This window comes from Canis aureus, chromosome 7 (assembly GCF_053574225.1).
Source record: "Canis aureus isolate CA01 chromosome 7, VMU_Caureus_v.1.0, whole genome shotgun sequence".
NCBI lineage: Eukaryota > Metazoa > Chordata > Mammalia > Carnivora > Canidae > Canis > Canis aureus.
The window spans coordinates 52,394,967-52,412,856 of NC_135617.1; the positions used below are offsets into that span (position 1 = coordinate 52,394,967).

At 45.9% G+C, this 17,890-nt stretch overlaps 1 protein-coding gene across 2 annotated transcripts in view; it reads left to right on the forward strand.

The window, feature by feature from the left end:
- Positions 1 to 17,890, forward strand: part of TRAM2 (translocation associated membrane protein 2) — an 81,756-nt gene that overhangs the window by 19,808 nt on the left and 44,058 nt on the right. The window contains exon 2 of one of the 2 annotated variants that reach the window (XM_077903674.1): positions 5,982 to 6,074. The exons of the other annotated variant lie outside the window; for it this stretch is intronic. Coding sequence (XP_077759800.1) covers positions 5,982 to 6,074 — 93 coding nt within the window. The remainder of the gene's footprint in view (positions 1 to 5,981; positions 6,075 to 17,890) is intronic. 2 annotated transcript variants of the gene reach the window in all.

Genomic DNA, 17,890 nt, shown 5'->3' on the forward strand with positions numbered 1-17,890 from the left:
TCAGGAATTCACCGGTTAGTTACTCATGAATATTAATTAGTCAATTCTATGACAATTTTAGCCATCACTAGTTAGCCCATTTTTCTGTGCTTTCATTTTCTAATTCCATATTAGTTATGTATAATCTATACATTCTGGTTTATCCATTCCGCACCAGATACACCTTTCACACTCAGACTTTGCTGCCTGGGCCACCAAGACTGTTAAGAAATGTGGGGATTGAGTCCATCTGAGGGCTTCTCCCTGGGAGGGAGGCTCTGAGCCTGAGCCCCCAGTCCAGGGTTCTCCCTATGAATGCCTTTCCTTTCCAGAATTACTTCTCCCCTTTTCCCTTTCTCAAAGATCATATGGCTTCAGTACTTCTGTCTTTCTTTGAAAACTAAGGTTAAAAATAAGGTTAAATAAGTGGTTAAATAAGCTATTTGAAATATTTTACATTGAGGCGTGACCTGTTGTAATATCTTTTTAGACAATAGGGATTTCTGTATTTTATGAATTACTTCTGTTGAAAGACTTCTTTGCTGTTTGAATACCACCTTTATAAACAGATTTCCTCATGTTTTTCCACAGAACACAGTTGATTTAACTTCTGTTCTGTTCTTATGCCCAGACACTATGGTTTTTGTAATTGTAATAAAAATACAATGACCAAATTCTGATTTTTTCCCACTTGACATTATGTCCAAATAGTTTGAGATGTTAACATTTTTTAAAAGATAAGGTTGTTCCCTAATGCCTACTGGTAAGAAATTGGTTAAATTTCAAATGGTGACATACATTGATATGCAGTGTCATTGAACAGTGTCCAAAACATATGGCTGTGTTTTTTCAAAAACAGATTACAGAATGCCATATTGTTGTGGGATTTTTTCTGTAAATGTTTGGATTTGTTTTATTTTTATAAAAAGGTATCTATAAGGATAATCATCAAAATTTAATCAATGGTTTTCTCTGTGTGGTAGAGTTACAAGTAAATTTTTTCTCTGTACATTTCAATTAAAGGAATATTATTTTGATCATCAGGAAAGGCATGTGAAAGCTGTTTTCATTTTGGAAATAGAAAGATGGAAAGGTGGGATCAGTGACAGCCTGTTGCTTGGAGAGCAGGAAAGGTGAATGGGGAGAGGGAGGGAGAGAAGCTGGGACATGGAATTGGGGCTGTGGTGTGTGTGTGTGTGTGTGTGTGTGTGTGTGTGTGTGTGTGTGAAAGCAGGAGGAGGAGCTCCAGCAGAGCAGCTAGGGGGATGCTGTAAAGATTAGCCCTTGCTCTTGATCTGAGAGATGTCATTCCCACGTGCTATAAATAAAAGCTTTGCTTTTCAGAAACCTTTTGAAGAATGGGTCAGAGGGTGAAATAGGGATATTTTAAAACCATTCAGAGAAGCTTATACAAAAGCATCAAGAAAAACGCAAGTCAGGATTGACTAGAAGTGGAAATGAAACTTCTCAGTTCCAGATATTAACTGGAAAAGTCACATGAATGAAATGGCCTCTGTTGAAAATTTAAAGTTTGTTTGTTTATTTATTTTTAAAGGATTTTATTTATTTATTCATGAGAGACACAGAGAGAAGCAGGAGCATAGGCAGAGGAAGACGCAGGCTCCCTACAGGGAGCTTGATGCAGGACTTGATCCCAGGACCCAGGGATTATGCCCTGAGCCGAAGGCAGACGCTCGCTCAACTGCTGAGTCACCCAGGCATCCCGAAAATGTAAAGTTTAAATCCCAGCACAGCAGCCCCTTGTTGCCCTATTGTGGGGCTGTGGAGATGGGCCACTCAGGCCACTTTTGGGTGACACCTTTTCACTTTGGTTTACAAAGCCCACCTCCCCCCCCCCCCTTTCTAGGGCATAGTAAACCAGCGTTGGGGGGCAGAGCAGGACAGCACAGTCCAGGAGGTTCTGTGAAGTTATAGGACTCTACTGCCTTGCAGAGTCTCTGTACTGACAGCTTCTTGCTCAGTTCTGAGAGTCTGGGACTGGTGGCTCTATTGCCCTGCCGTAGATATACATTTACCTGCTGTCTGGTGGAGGATGGAGCTGTCGGTGGTGGTTGCCTTATCAAGACGTATTTGTTAAACCTGATTTATATGTAGAGGGAGAGGTAGGCAAAGGGACAGCACCTAACTGTGGGGCTTCCGGTGACTTCCCATCTAGTAGATACACAGAAAATAATAAGTGATAAAACCATGTTAAAAAAATAAGAAAAATGACCAAATGTTACTTATTGAATACTGTGATGTGCCAGGCCTTGTGCTAGACTTGATCTTCTTATCCTGCTAATCCCCTCAACAGTTCTCTTTAGTAGATTCTATTATCTCTGTCCACACCAAACAAGCTAAACAACTCCATCTCAGAGTTAGTGAGGGCAGATTTGGGATTTTAATACAGGTCTTTCTGAATTCAAAAACCAGGCTCTTAACCGTTGTGGGCCCCTGCCTCTCAGCAAGGAGGTACAGAGAGCAGGTGCTTCAGATGAGAAGGAAGGAAGCAGCATGGGCACTGGTGGTAGGATGGGGGAGAAGGAAGCTTCCAGGGGAGGTATGGTGTGAGAACTGGCCCCCCCAAAAAAGGCAAAACAGAGACATAAATGGAAGGCAGAACAGAGGCCTGGTATTTCAGGCAAGAAAGGGCATTCTGAGAATTGAAGAAAGCAGTTAATAGGTATAATGCTAACAATAAGTTCCTGGGCCATATAGGCTTGGGAAATGCTAAACAGGTTGGTTTACTGCAGGACTTGTCAGAGCCTTTAATATTGTAGTAATGAATATTGTATATCTGCATCAAACCTATTTGTTGACTTTGGAGAGTATTTCATGGAATAATAATCTAGCATATCCTTTGGGACACTCGGGGCAGTTGTACCTGAGTTTGTTTAGGGGAGTTGTGATAATCAAAGGAGGAGAGGGAAGGAGGTTCAGGAATGTCAGATTAAAGAGATATTATCCTGTAAGCAGCAGGGAGCCTTGAAGGGGGTGTCTGTTGTTTATATTATGTGTGGCCTGGCTGTTCTATCTAGGATGGTGGGAGGGGCTGGAGTACTGAGGCAGACCGTCTGTCCAGTTAGAAACCTCTTCTATAGGCTGATGTGAGATGAGGGAGTGAGGCTTTCTAGTAGCAGTGTGAGTGAAATAATGGATTTACTAAAATAATAAAGGAAAAAGCCAACAGGTGGCTGGCTGTAGGGGAAGATGGGCAGCCTGGGACATGGGCATGTAGAATTATGTTTCTTAGGCACCAACTTTTGGAATAAAGATGCAAGGTTCGATTTGGGGTGTGCCGAATGGAAGTTGGCTGTGTGCTGTTTTGGTAGGGATGCAGGACTATCCTCCAGGAGAAAGATCTGAGTGGGGAAAGGTGGATTTGAGAGTCACTGGAATAGAGGCAGGGATATAGAGGGAGCAAGAAGGGCCTGGGTTTGAACTCTCCATCTGGAGGTGAATCCCTATCCTGGAAGTGCGTGGAAGCAGAGGCACTTCTGCTAACACCAGTTAAAATATAAGAACCCTGAGGCCTAGTGAGGGGGATGGGAGTAGCCTGAGGCCTCACATCTGGTTTGTGGCCGAGCTTCCCCAGAATGGGTCTCCTGCCTCCTCCCAGTGCTTTTTTCTCTTTTGCTCCTCAGGGCTGCTGACTTCCTCTTCTTAGTAATATATATTTAGCCATCTGGGGTTAGAGACCTGCAGGTGCTTCAGAAGGGCTGCAGGTGGCCTTCCTAACAGGTGTGGCCACAAATGCCCACCAGGACTTTTGACTTCTGCTTTTGTCCTCCAAGCCGCTCCGCAGGGCAGCAGAAAGGCCCGCGTGGCCTGGCGGTCTTGCTTGGCGGGCGGTCTCCCCTGAAGCCTTGGCCCCACTGCCCACCGCCGCCGAAGTGTCCGTCCCCCGGGCTGGAGACCAGGAGGGCTGCCCGGACCGCTGGCTCTCTGTGCCCTCCACCGCGCCCGGCCCCGTCTGAGGCGGAACGTGGCCGAGAGCCGGCTTGTCAGCACGTGGCTTGGGTTTCCGTGTTAACGTTCCCAAATTGGGATCCAGAGGATTGAGTGTCCGCGCTGTCTGGTCACGCTGAGCCTTCTCGGGCAGGCAGCTGCGAACCTTTCAAAGGGCCGTGCGTAATTGGTTTGGGAGCTGTTGGCGGGGGAGGGTGGGGACCGAGATGGGGACAAAGAAGTCAGTTTTTAAAAGAAAAAAAAATAAATGAACATAACAGCCTTGGGACATTGGGGTGGGGCGTGGTGCCTGGATACTTTGAAACCCCTTTCTTCTCACCTTCCTATTTTTCCATTTCCAGAGCTCCCGCCTCCCTTGGCCATTGCCTTACTGACCCCTGCAGGCCCCCTCTGTGTAAATACGGCCTCTGCCTCCCACCCCCTCACTCATTACACATTCCTTTAATCTGACCCATCTCCAGGTCGCCAGCTGGCAGAGACTCAGCAGATTCCAAACCCCAGCTGGTGCCAGAGTGTTTACACGGCGGGCGGGGAAGCTTGGCAGACAGCTTGCCCCCAGGCTACTCAGCTGTAGGAAAAGGTAGAAAGACATCCCAGAGATGAGTGGCCCGTTTGTTTGCACACTTACCCTCCTCCCTCATTCACCTTCCCCCCTCATGCGCACCCTTACTCCAATTCTTGTTCTGTCCTGAAAAAATAAAAGGAAAAAGGATCTCTTTGTGTCGGAGGAGGTACTGGGTTAGGGCTCCCCTGGCTTCCCCCCTTCCATCTCAGGAACCCTCAGGTATCACCTTGAGCGCATAAGGCAAAGACCCTTTTACTTCCTGACTAGAGCAGGTCAGATATTATTTAAAAAGACATTACTTGTCAGTATAAAGTCAGTCCCCATTCCTAGTGGATGTGATTTTCTACAATCGATCCTAAAAGCTGTGTGGTGGAGTGTTTGTGATGCCAGGCCTGGGATTTGAACGTGCAGCTTGAGGTCGGTGGGGTCCTCAGGAGCCTGTATTTTCCTCTGTCCTCAGTAAAGGTGTCCTGAGACACTCAGACAGGTGGTCACCGATCCCCAGTGCAGCTTGTCTCAATCCAAGTTTGTGAGAAGTTGATTCCAGGCCGCCCTGAACAGATTAAAGCTAGACGTCAGCACTGTTGGGCATTCAGCACTCACCTGGCCCTGAGGGAAGAGCTGGTTTCCCCTGGAGTAGTCCTGGTATGTGTGCCTGGGAGAGAATATTGCTGATTTGAAGTACCCTGTTGCCGGTGGTTGTACAGATGAGGTTCATTATGATCATGTGCTGTTAGTATTATTAAGTCTTTTTTTTTTTAAAGATTTTATTTATTCATGAGAGACATGGAGAAGCAGACTTCTCACAGGGAGCCCAATGTGGGACTCGATCCTGGGACTGGGATCACACCCTGAGCCAATGGCAGACACTCAACCACTGAGCCACCCAGGCGTCCCTATTATTAGGTCTTTTATTTGAGAAACATAACTGCATCAGCCAGGGTCCCGCAGGAAATAGATGAGGTGATTAAAGGAAGGTTAGTGGAGGCACTATTAACAAGGGGCATAGACAGGTTCAGGGGAGGCCGATAAGGGATGGTAAAGCACCCCAGGGTTTGCAGAAGTTGGGAGATAGCCCTAAGCCCGAAGGGCCCAGGGATGGAGTGGATACAGAACTTCTTAAGATGTAAGGAGTTTCGAGCAGGAGGTAATGCCAGGAGCTGTGGCTAAAGTCTTGAGAGGGGCTGGACCTGTGACTCTAGGTCAGAAGGCTGCCACGTCTGCCCATCAGGCAGGGAGCCAGGTAAGGAGCGCCCTCCTCATGCCCTCTGACCTCCTGCGGATTCATCTGAAGCCAGCTGTCCGGGAAGCCCATTGATGCGCTCCAAAAAGGTCATCTGTTCTCTGCTCTGGGGCACAGGGCAGGATGGAGAGTGGACCTGGAGGGGCAAGTGGAGAAGTGTCCAGCCCAGTAGCACGTACAGGCTCTCTATTTCCTATTCGAATCCTGCCTCATTTATACCCACAGGCAATCGGAAAAGGTGGCAAAGCAAGACTGGCGCCCCTGAAATACTTGCGAACTCTGACAACAGGCTTTCTGGACAGATGTTTCCTGATTGCAGTAAGCCAAATAGCGTAACATGTCCACTTTCAGCTACTTACTGCTCTGGTCTCCGGTGAGACCAGGATCACCCTTGCTTCTTAAAAGTGGCAGTACATCAAATACCTCCACTTCCATCTTTTGCGGCTAGCTCAGATAATACTCAAGTACCACTTAAACCCATTTCCTTCTCTTACCCAGTGCTTTGCATGCTCAGCCCTCAGGGACCAAGAGGAGTTTCCAGTGTAGCATTAATGGGATTCTAATCGCCGTGTCCAGTTACCACTAGCCTTTGAATATTGGTATCCCAACAGGAAATTACTTTCTTAACAGTTTCACATGGAGGAGCTCAGAATCACTTGTCCATTAGGTAACTGATAAAATTTAATTGGTAAATTATGAAATATGGGAGAGCTTTTAGAGTTTTGTGGCTGGAAAGGAAAGAGTTTGAATCTTTATGTTACAATGTTGCTTCCCTTACTATGAGGGAAGCAACTGTTTCTTTATCTGGGCTTGAGTGGTTTGGGGAAGCATGGTTTTGAAATGTATATAGTGGGGGAATGGGCACATCTCTATTGATGAACTCAGTAGATGGAGTTAGTTGACTTTGGGGCCCAGTAGCCTTTACAATAAATGAATGGATGAATGAATGGATAAAAGCTTTAAGGAGTCAGAGGGCCAGGTTTCCTTCTCTTTTCCCATTTTAGATGTGTTTGAAACAGATGAGGACGGCTGAGATCTGAAGTTGGCACACACAGTAGATGGTCCCTGCAAACCACCATGACTACATTAAGCTGGAAGGTTCCATCTGGAGTCCTCCTCTTGTACTTTCCCAGCGCAGTAGTGACTCTGTTCTAACCCTGAGCCCTCCTCTCTACTTAGCTACAATCTGTATCTTCCCCGGCCCCACACTTTGTGTCTTGCTAGTTTAGCTCAGTCCCTCTCAGAAGTCTTCTCAGAAGAGATTCATAAATCTCCAAACCCAGAGCACTCAACTGATATTTTTTGAGTCCCTCTATTGTGCCAAGGACTGTGGGGTTGAGAAATGAAAAGAACCTTCACTTGTCCTTTGCCTAATTGTGTCCTGCTCCATGACATCTTTACTTGGCTTAAAACTAACTTTTCACAGAGCAAAGTCTTGCTCTGATCATTAGTTTTTAGAGACATTGCTTAGTAGCTTACCTCCCATGGTAGGTAAGAATCCAGACGTCACAGCCCAATGGATCTTGAGATCCAGACAGCCTCTGGGCTTATTAGCTGTGTGCCTTTGAGCAAATGTCTGAAGCTTCCTGAGCCTAACTTGTTCTGGACAGTATGGCCTCTGGGAGGGTGAAATGAGATAATTTCTGTAAGAGTTTAAAGCAGTTCAGTAAATAATAGTAATCGTAGCAGACGTGGCAGCAGTTTTTCTAGAGTGGGAGATTAAATGAGGTAATCCTGTTTGGTGTTTAGCACAGTGCCTGGCATTTAATAAGATCTCACACATAAGTCTTTTCTTCATGGGGTTGTTGAGGGTTCCGTGAGGTAATCATCTAAAGTGGTCAGTTTTATCAGTTCTGAAATGAGGGAGCTGGACTTGATTGATGACCTAGCTCGTGATTTTGGTCTCTGAGGGAAGGAAGTGGGCCTTAGAAGTCTGTCTCCTGTAGCACTGTGCCTTGCCTAGAGCATGCACTCAGATATTTTGTGATGGAAGCGTTGAGTTATATATTTTTAATTCTGGTTTTCTAGAGATGTCACTAAACAAAGGTGTGTTTCTGGAGTGTGAAAAAATGTCTTAGCATCTAGATTTGTTTGCGTGTGTGTGCTGCTTCCCTTGACACATCCGTTTAGAAAACCTGGTGTGGCCATTATAAGATCCAGGAAAAAGCCCCAGAATCACCCCTGTGGCTGTGGCATCGGTCACTGCAGGTCTCAGAACGTGGGCCCTGGCCCATGGCCAGAAGCTTATCTGCATGTCCGTAGGTTCTGATTCCGAACCTGATCAGTCCGGCCAGAGCCAGCTCAGGCTGATGAGATGATAGGAAGCCAGAGGCCTCCTCATGACCCTCTGGCCAGCACTGTAACCATTCCCCCCTGGGGACCCACAGAACAGCCATCCTCTTGTAAATCCATCCAGGTGGCCCGGCCTCTCCCTCTTGGGAAATGAATGAAAGTTATGGCCACTGTGAGTAATAGGGTAGCACTGGTTTAGAAGAATTGATTAGGGGAGCCTGGGTGGCTCAGTCCGTTGAGTGTCCGACTCGTGGTTTACCCTCTGGTCATGATCTCAGGGCCCAGGGATCTAGCCCAGGGTTGGCTCCATGCTCAGCCAGGAGTCTGCTGCAGATTCTTTTTTCTCCTCCTCCCTCTCCCCTTCTACTCCTCCCCTCCAAGCGCGCGCACACACACACACACACACACACACACACACACACACAGTCTCTTTCTCTCTCTCTCCCTGTCTCTCAAATAAATAAATCATCTTTGAAAAAAAAAAAAAAGAATTGATTAAATAGAGGGCAGAAACATTTTCTAGTCTTGCTCTGAATGTAATAGGGGGATTAATTTTGGTTTTGCCCCCCTTCCCTAAGTTTTCGGTTGTCTTCTTTCACTTCTGTTTCCCTTCTGAGTTACGTCGATTTGAGGCACACTGATTGAGCATCTTCTCTATATCTGGTATTTGTATCTAGGCTCTGTCAGAACTTCAGAGGGAGGGCAGCCCCGGGGTGGCTCAGTGGTTTAGTGCCACCTTCATCCCAGGGTGTGATCCTGGAGACTCGGGATTGAGTCCCTCATCGGGCTCTCTGCCTGGAGCCTGCTTCTCCCTCTGCCTGTGTCTCTGCCCTCTCTCTCTCTCTCTCTCTCTCTCTCTGTCTCTCATGAATAAATAAAATAAAATCTTGAAAAAAAAAATTTCAGAGGGAGCGGGGATCTTGGGGAACCAGGAGGTGTGGGGCCTGAAGGGGAACCCGCTCAGGGCCAGTGCTCCTCCTCAGGCATCCCTCTCCTGTGGTTCTAGATGCTGTTTCCTAAAGAAATTTCCCTTGGGTTGATGTATTCCTCTCCAGCTCCCCCTACTTTTCTGCATATCCGACCACTCTTCTCTCCATGGTCTTTCTCCTTACCATGCTTAGATTCCAGCTTCTCCCAGCCCTCCCTGACTTCCCACCCCCTTCCCACCCCTGCCTCCTGTCTAGCTCCCAGCCACCCAGACAAGCAGTACGGACCTCAGTCTGCACTCTTCCACTTCACATTCACCCATGTACGCTGACTTCCACCCCTCCTTTTCTATAACATTTACTCTATAGAGTCCTCAGTCACCTTCTGGCCCCCAAATCTGATGGACTCTTCATGCATTCATTCATTCATTCATTCCACAGATACTTACTGAAATCTCACTCTGTGCTCTAAGCATCATTCCCACCGCTTGGGACCCATCAGAAAAAAAAAAAAAAAGAAGATTCTGACCCCCCCCCCAACCCCCCCTGCAGCCTGCATCTCAGTCCCAAGTTGCCTTGTTCTCCCTGAAGGTCTCCCCATGGTGAGCATGGACTCCTTGCTGCTCACTTTCCTTGGCTGCTGGGGCTCTTTGGGTTTCCTTTGGCCTCTGGCTGGTCTTCCTCAGTCCCCCCTACTAGTCCTGGACTTCTGCTGTTTCTTTTTCTTTCTTTCTTTTTTTTTTTTTTTTTTACTTCTGCTGTTTTTTTTCTTCTGCTGTTGATGATACCACCAGCTATGATATTTTTAAAAAAGATTTATTTATTTATTTTAGAGAGAGGGAGAAAGAGACAGCATGCACACGTAAGTGCTGGGAGGGGGGTGAGAGGGGCTGAGGGAGAGAGAGAGAACCTCTAAGCAGACTCTGTGCTAAGAGCAGGGCGTGGAGCCCCACATGGGGCTTGATCCCAAGACCCTGAGATCATGACCTGAGCCAAAATCAAGAGTCAGATGCTTACCCACTGCATCACCCACTGCCCCTACCATCAACATTTTGAGTAAATATCATAACACCTTGCATATTTTTAATAAAATTATGTTTGTGTATCTGCTCCCTGAGCATGACCTGAGCACCACTCTTGAGTACTTTTTCACCTTAATCTATTGCACCATCGAGTCTTTGGAAGATCGCCCATTGCTGTCCTGTGTCTGTACTATTACCATCATCCAGGCCCGCATCATCCCTTGTAGCAGCCCCCTTCCTAAGCTTCTCGCATGGCCTGGCTTACCTCCCCTTCCCCAGCCCACTTTTCACACCCAGAGCGCAGTGTGCTCTCTGCTGTGCAAATCTCACTGTACTATCCCATTAAAAATTGTAGGTGGCTATCTCCTGCATGTAGGAGAAGATCCACTTTTTATACCTGCCATAAAGGATCCTTCACAGGCCTGTTTCCTGCCAGCCCTCCAGCCACATCACCTTGTACATACAGACCATTCATTTTTCCTGGGAATCCTATTTCCCCAATTTCTCTGCCTTAGTGCAAGCAGCCCCTTTTCTGTCTTCTCTTGGCCCATCTATTCGTTCAGGATACGGGTGAAACAGAACCTCACTGGTGATGTTTTCCATGGGACAAGGTGGTTAGGGGGGAGCTCAGTCCCGTCAGGGCCCCCCCTCTGGTCTCCCGCACTGCTTGTGCATGCAGTAGTTCCCCCCATCTGTGTGGTCTTAATTATCTGAATTCTGAGGCAGTGCAGAAGCAGGTGATCCTCAGATCAGCATTAGTAGCCTAATGCTAGGGCACAAGGCCCACGTCATTCCCCTCACTTCATCTCATTACATAGGCATTTTATCATTTCACATCATCACAAGAAGGAGGATGAGTACAAAACACTAAGATACTTTGAGAGAGACCTCATTCACATAACTCTTATCACATGTTGTTATAATTGTTTTATTAGTTATTGCTGTTAATCTTTTATTGTACCTTATTTCTAAATTAATATCTGTCCTGTGATGCCAGGCAGGGAGCTTGAGTCTCTCCTAGGCACTAGGGAGTCATGGGGGACTGTAGAACAAGGCCTGCGATGGATCTGTCATCTTTGCCACTGTAGTCGGGAAATGGCAGAAAGAGCATTTGAGGATAGTCCTTTAATCTGCCCTCTGCAGGCCATGGCCTTAGTTCCTGCTCAGGGCGAACAGAGCACTGGCTCAAACTGTGAGAGGAGCAGACACACCCCCACACCCGAGGCTGTTAGGGGGGCGTATTTCCTCTTTGCCTCCTACTTTGTATGTGTCTGTGTGTGGCTATGTCCTCCCCTCCGTCAGCTCTCACTGTGTGATTGTCTTGCATGGAGATTATCTGGGTTTCTTGGCCAGAGCTTAAGGTCGCTGGTGTCCCAGGCAGTTTCTGTTCCTTTTTGTGTTCCCCTGAAAGAGAGCTGCCCAGTAGGCCCTGGACAGGGGATACCTGGCCTCTTGGCTCTTGCTCCAAGGCCTGGATTTCTTAGCAAATGGGGTGTTGCACATCAAGCCTTGGATGAGGGTGCCTGCAGCCTCCTGTTAACCTCTGAGTTAACCAGCTAACCAGCTGTGAGTTCAGACTGGGGTCCAGCCTCTCCCTCTGATGCTTGGTTTTCGTCCTGGGTTATCTTTACCCTGTGTGAGGTCATACAGGCCCCTGGGGTGCCGAAAGGCTGGGCAGAGAAAAAGCATACCAATTTTTAGATATTATTTAAAACTCATTCTTTTCTTTTTTCAAGATTTATTTATTTGAGAGAGAGAGCATGAGTGGGAGGGGAAGAAGGAGAGAGAGACGAGAATCCCAAGCAGATGCTGCGCTGAGTGTGGAGTATGACCCGGGGCTCGTTCCCACAACCCCGAGATCCCTACCCTAGCCAAAACCAGCCATCTATGCCCAACTGACTGTGCCACCCAGGTGCCCCTAAAATATTACTTCCTATTAGTAAAATGAGTTCTGTAGTAATGTATAGAGCAATTATCTTAGTGTGTGGGGTGGGTGGGAGGAGACAGGGAAATATCTTGGAATATGACATTATACCTAAATATTGACATTGGCCTAGATTTTATTAGGTTTACGGGTATGGACAGATTGGTTGGTGGCACAGTGTGGGTAGTGTTTACCCCAGCCTACGCCTTTGGGGTTAGATTTGTGTTTTCTGTTTATCTGTAGCACATTTTTTCTGGGAACTCTTGCCTTTTATGTGGTTATTTTCCTCTCTGCTTTGAAGATGATTTGGAATATCCCCTGTGAATATTATTTGCTGACAAATAGGGATATTTGAGTGCTAGATGTTTTTCATTAGCCTGCTTGGCCTTGATTTAATCTACTTGAATCAAATCATCATCATTAAGCTCTGTTCATCAGGTGCTCTCTCATTCAGGTGGTCCTTGACAGGTCTTTGTAGACTATGCAAAACAAGCTGGATGCGAGCCTAGAATGGAGGTATAATGAATGTCCCATAGGCGTAGGAGGCATTGTTGTAACACAGAGAATGGTAGGAAATAAAGGTGATGCAGAATCAAGGTGATGCACATAGCAAAGGCCTTGTGTGGAAGGGTATGGTTCTTATTGGTAAAATGGCCCACTTGCTGGGACCCATCACCTAATCTCTTTTACCTCTCAGTGGAGTAGGGGTGTGCAGAAATTGGGACAGCAGAGGTGATGCATCTGAAGTTCCTACAGAATGGCTTACTTAAAAAAAAAAAAAAAAAGAATGGCTTACTTTAAAAACTCATTTATTTGCCTTTTAGCCCTGGTTGGCTCAGTTTAAATATGGGCAGTTTAAATATGGGCCTCCCTTCAGGAGCCCTGACACGAATAACTGGAGGAATCTGAAGGCTCCCTGGGGGAATCAGCCATCAGCCCCCTGATAAAACTGGTTCATGGCCCTGGAGGTGGCTTCACTTCACTCCATCCCTGTGAACTCACAGTTCATTTTTCTATCAAGCTCTAATCCACATGCCTGGCTCTTCAGACAAAACATGGGGATCGACACACTGCTGTTTTGAGTAGGAAACTTTCCAGATGGTGGAGAATAATTAAAAATGGTTGCTGCAGATAGATCACTTTCTGTTCTCCTTTTCCTTCCCTGAGTGTAAACAAACAGGTGAAGGCAAAGTCACCTGGGCCCTGCCTGGCCCAGCTATCGCTGGGCTTTGGAGCACCTGGGTAATCCTTTCATTTCCTGAAATACCAGGAAACGCCGTAAGTGCCTTGAAGATGATTCTCCCTGGCACCCGCTCTTGACAATTGACAATGATTAGTGACTTGCTGTCGCAGACACATCCGTGACCATTCGAATTACCCCCTCTTTGTGTGTCTTGCTTTATGGAGCTCAAGCTTCTATAAAAACTGTGGCTGAGACGACACCGTGGCACTGGCGGGGGCCCCTCTTCTGCAGTCTAGTCTGAAATGTTACCCAGTCTTCACTTGCAACCTGAAATCCCACACTCCAAAACCTCTTCATTTTCCTGTTTGGATTTTTAATCTTTAATTATCTATTTGTTTAATATTTATATTGTCTCTTGGGATTACACTTAAAAATATTTTATTTGGACCAGTGTGTGTGTGTTAGGAATATCCACAATGTAGCCAGTACTTTGAACTCTGCCAATGTGGCATGAGAGAAATACATCTGAAGAACAGTGATTTTTAAGCGATTATTTTGTGTGCATACTTCTTTTTCTTTAGTTTTTTGCTTCCACAAGCAAAAAACTTTATGCTTTAAGTTTAGTCATAAACTTTATGGTTTATGAATATGCCATGCTGTCCAAATGCAGGGAAAGCTTTCGGAAAGGGGGTGAGGAGAGTGAAGTATGTAATCAAATAGGATACTAGAAATATTGATCCAGAGGTCTTGTGGGGGGGCAGGTGAGGATATATATAATTAAGGCCTTGAGAGAAGAAATACATTTCATGAGAAAGTATATGTGCTATCTAAGGCTGTCTGTAAGGCACCTCGGAGGTCAAGTTCAACATATGCAAGCTTAGATTGCTTAAATAATACAGTCTTCTTGAAGTTATTTAGTTTCGTTGTAAAGGCAGTGGGGAAGAGCTGTCCCTAAGTCACCTCCTATTTTTCAGTATATAATTAACTTCCTAAATTGGGGATGGATAGCATGACAAATTCAATCTTCAGATGCATCTTTTTTTAAAAAACCCAACTTCAATGATTTTTAGAACTCTGTAAGTGACCCTTTCTAAATTCCTATTTATCCCAATAGAAAATTTAGATCTTGGGACTGATGTGTATAATAAAGCAGGTAGTATAATTTTATCATGGCCATTCTGATTATGGACTTTTCTCATAAATATTGTCATTTTTTACTCCAATAGAAAACTGTGATCGTGACTGTTAAGGGTGAGTCTGTTCAGCCTTGTGAACATGGGCTTTGTAGAAAATCTGTTGTGCGTGTATTTGTGTAGCTTTGCTAAATTCTTATATCAAGGCAGTTTTTCAAGTGAGAAAACCAGAATCTCTAGGCGTTGCTCAAAACCACACAGAAAGGTACTGTCAGAACTCTGCCTCCTGGTTTCAGACGCCCGGCCCTTCCAGCCAGCTCCTGGTCATCCAGAACGGAGAATTTCAGAGAGCAGGAGTGAAAAGCATCTTTGTTTCAGCTGTATCTGCCTTTTCTTGAGTGACAGAGGGGCTGCAAACCGGGTACATCGAGTCCCAGTCATGAAAACATGCGTGCAGGTGACCAGCTGGCCTCCTGGGGTGCTCCTGAAGCAGGAGCCTCAGGGAAGAACCCTCTAGGAAAGGGGCTAAAAGACTCTTTATTTAAAAAAAAAAAAAAATCTTCCCCACCAATTGGGCGTAACTTTCAAATGTTTTCCTGTCTGACTGAAATTTTCCTATCCACTGCCTCAGCAGAGAGATGCAAAATCACTTTTGGGAAAGTCTGGGTTGAGACCATTTGGCTTCCAGTGAGCCGGCTGAGCTGGGGGACCAGGATGTTTTGTTTGGTCCTCCTCGTGCTCCCCAGGAGGAGGGACCCTGTGCCCACTCTCCCCCTATGGGGTCAGGGTTCCCCACGTACTGCTCTGTGTGTTGTCGCCCCTAGGTGGGAGTAGTGGTCGTGGGGCAGCAGCAGTCTTTGGAACAGAGCTGCTTCTGTGAAACAGGCCCCACACCCTCTCCCGTCCTCGGTGGCTCGTCTTCCAACCCAGCCCCTTCCAGGTGCCCATGCGTGGTTGTGTCTGCCAAGAAATGAAGAGAACCAGCCAGACCTGAGCATGAAATGTTCCCTAAGAGGAAAATGATGAGTCTGCTTTCATTGCATTTCTTCTCTCTTATCTTTGGTGCCTGGATATCCACTTGCATGGAATAGACAACAGTTCGGGGCATTCGGAAGCCCAGGTGCTCCTGGGGACCTGTGGCTGGCAGGCTGGCGGGTTAGCTCGTGAGGACTTGCTCCCTTGCTCTGTCAGATAGAAATGACACCCAGGTGCCATCTCCACAGGGTGGAGAAGCAGTAATATAGTTCAGACTTTGGGGATTAACTGCAGCAAGTTGTCAGTGTAAGACTTTTGGAGCTGAGGGTGGAGAGAATCTCTCAGAACATCCATTCTACCTTAGTTGGCCTGATCCTTTCCACCTTATCTGTAAAATGGGAATATTACTAGTTTTTATCCTGTGGGGTAGTTGTGAGGATTCCATGAAATAATTTATGTAAAGCCCTCGGAACCATGCCAGGTGCCGACTAAGCGCTGGATGACTTTAACTGCCATAATTGTTGTTGTTGTTAATGGATGAAAACACTGGGGTCCAGAGAGGTAAAATACCTTGCCTGAGGTCACCCAGCTGCCCTGGAGCAGAAGTGGGACTGGAACCAAGTCCAGTTTGCTTTGCCAGAAGCAGCTATTTGGCTGGCATCTGTGGTCTGGTGTCGACCAAGAGCTCAGAATCATGTGCCCCTAATAGAATATGGCATGTGGAATGGTTTTAGTTTTGTTATGGCTACACAAGCATGCTCAATGTCATTGCCTTTGTGCATGATGCTCTGTTTTAGTTAAAAGTTCAGTGAAGCTTTCTGTGTGTGTGTGTGCGTGCCTGCGCACGTGTGCACGTGTGTGTGTGTGTGTGTGTGTTTGAGAGAGACGGAGGGAGGGAGATGTGGTTCCTCCTACATAATTTAGTGTTCTCCTTTTGCATTAGTGTGTTAGCACGTTTTCACTTTTAACCTTTCACCCACTGAGCCTGGCATTTAAAATGCTATTAAACTCAATAATGTTTCCTATAAACAGTCTTAGAGGGATGGGAAATAATTGGAATGACATTTTTAATAGGCTCCTGTTTCTCAGCCCTGTGTGCTGTCTGAACCCAATGAGAACTTGCAGAGAGGAGCTTGTTAGTTGTTTTGTCCTTGCTCTGAGGTTGGTGGAAGGTTATGGAGTGAGGTTTTGGGGTGCCAAAGGACCTTTTAAAGCACAGAGAGTGGTTTTTATGCTGGAGAAGTGGAACTGCTTTTTTTTTTTTTTTTTTGAGTAGTCTTTTTGTTTTTTAAATTAACAAACACGGTGAATGAAGGAGCATATCACTCCTTCCTCCTTCAGATGGCTTCAAGAAAAAGCATAGAGCCAAATTTCTAGCCACGCTTAGCCAATGAGAAGGACTTCCTGGACTGCATTTTTGTGGATCAGCTTCGTTCCTTACTCCTTCTCTTTGCCTTCAGTAGATATTTTTTGGTCCTCTCCTGCTTCTGTCTTATGTTGCCATTCTGTGTTCTGTGCCACATATCCTAAATTTGATTTGGGAACAAACTTTTCAAGAATCAAATTGAACGTGCCTTTTCTGTTTATAAAGTTCTGAGGTCTTGGGAGGCCACTGTATGTGTGTGGGCCCCACGTTTATCTTCATCTATAAAATAAGGAAAGAGGACATGAGCTTGCTGAGACATAGTAAAATGGGAACAAGCAGGGCTGCCTACAAAGAAAGGTGCATGGCTTAGAATGGCTTCTCCTGCTGCTACCCAGGGCTTAGAGATGGAAAAACACTGGAATTTTGTGTTTTTGCCTTAATCAAAGTGCTAGATCCTATTCTCTGAGAATCGTGTTCAGAAAACATTTGTTAAGCATTCATCTGTAGTTACTATGATGGATGCTTGCAGTATTAGTTCATCAAATAGGCATTTATGAGTTACCCTACTACAGGCCTAGCCACTGGGGAGCCCAGGGAGGGAGCGAGGACATGGATAAGAGTATAAATGTGGGCAGTTGTTAGGCTGGGGGTCAGCTAACTGAGCACAATCCTGGCTACCCTGTTTAATTGTTGTTTTTATTTAACAAGTGCTTGCTGAATGCTGGCTGTGTCCAAGGCACTGTTTTAGGCTATCGGTTGAAGATAACCAAGACAAGTAAGATCCCCACTTTTTTAGACCTTCTATTCCAGTGAAGGAAGAGTTTAAAAACAAGTCAAGATATACCCTATTAAGCTGTCCCCTTACAACAGGTAAGGGTAAATTTTATGGTCTGTAAATTATATCTCAAAAAGGTGTTAAAAAAAAGAAAAAATCTTGGCCCTCATGGAGCTGGCAGTCAGGTTTGCCCCAACACAGTTGATCCTCATTCTTCACACATTTTGCGTCTGCCGTTGCTCCTACTTGCTAAAATTTATTTGTAAGTCTAAAATCAACACTCAGCAGTTCTGCAGTCACTTGTGGACATGCACATAGCAGTGGAAAATTTGAGTCACCCAATGAGCACGGCTCTAGCTGAAGTCAAACAAGTTTGACTTCTAGTTTCAGCTTTCCTGCTGTAAGCAAGTGTCTTCTTTGTGGTTTCTGTAGTACCACATCTCTTTTGCATTTTTGTGTGTTTTGTTGCTGATTTTGGTGTTTAAAATGGTCCTTACCCCGGGTGCTCAATTGCTGTCTATCGTTCATAAGCACAAGA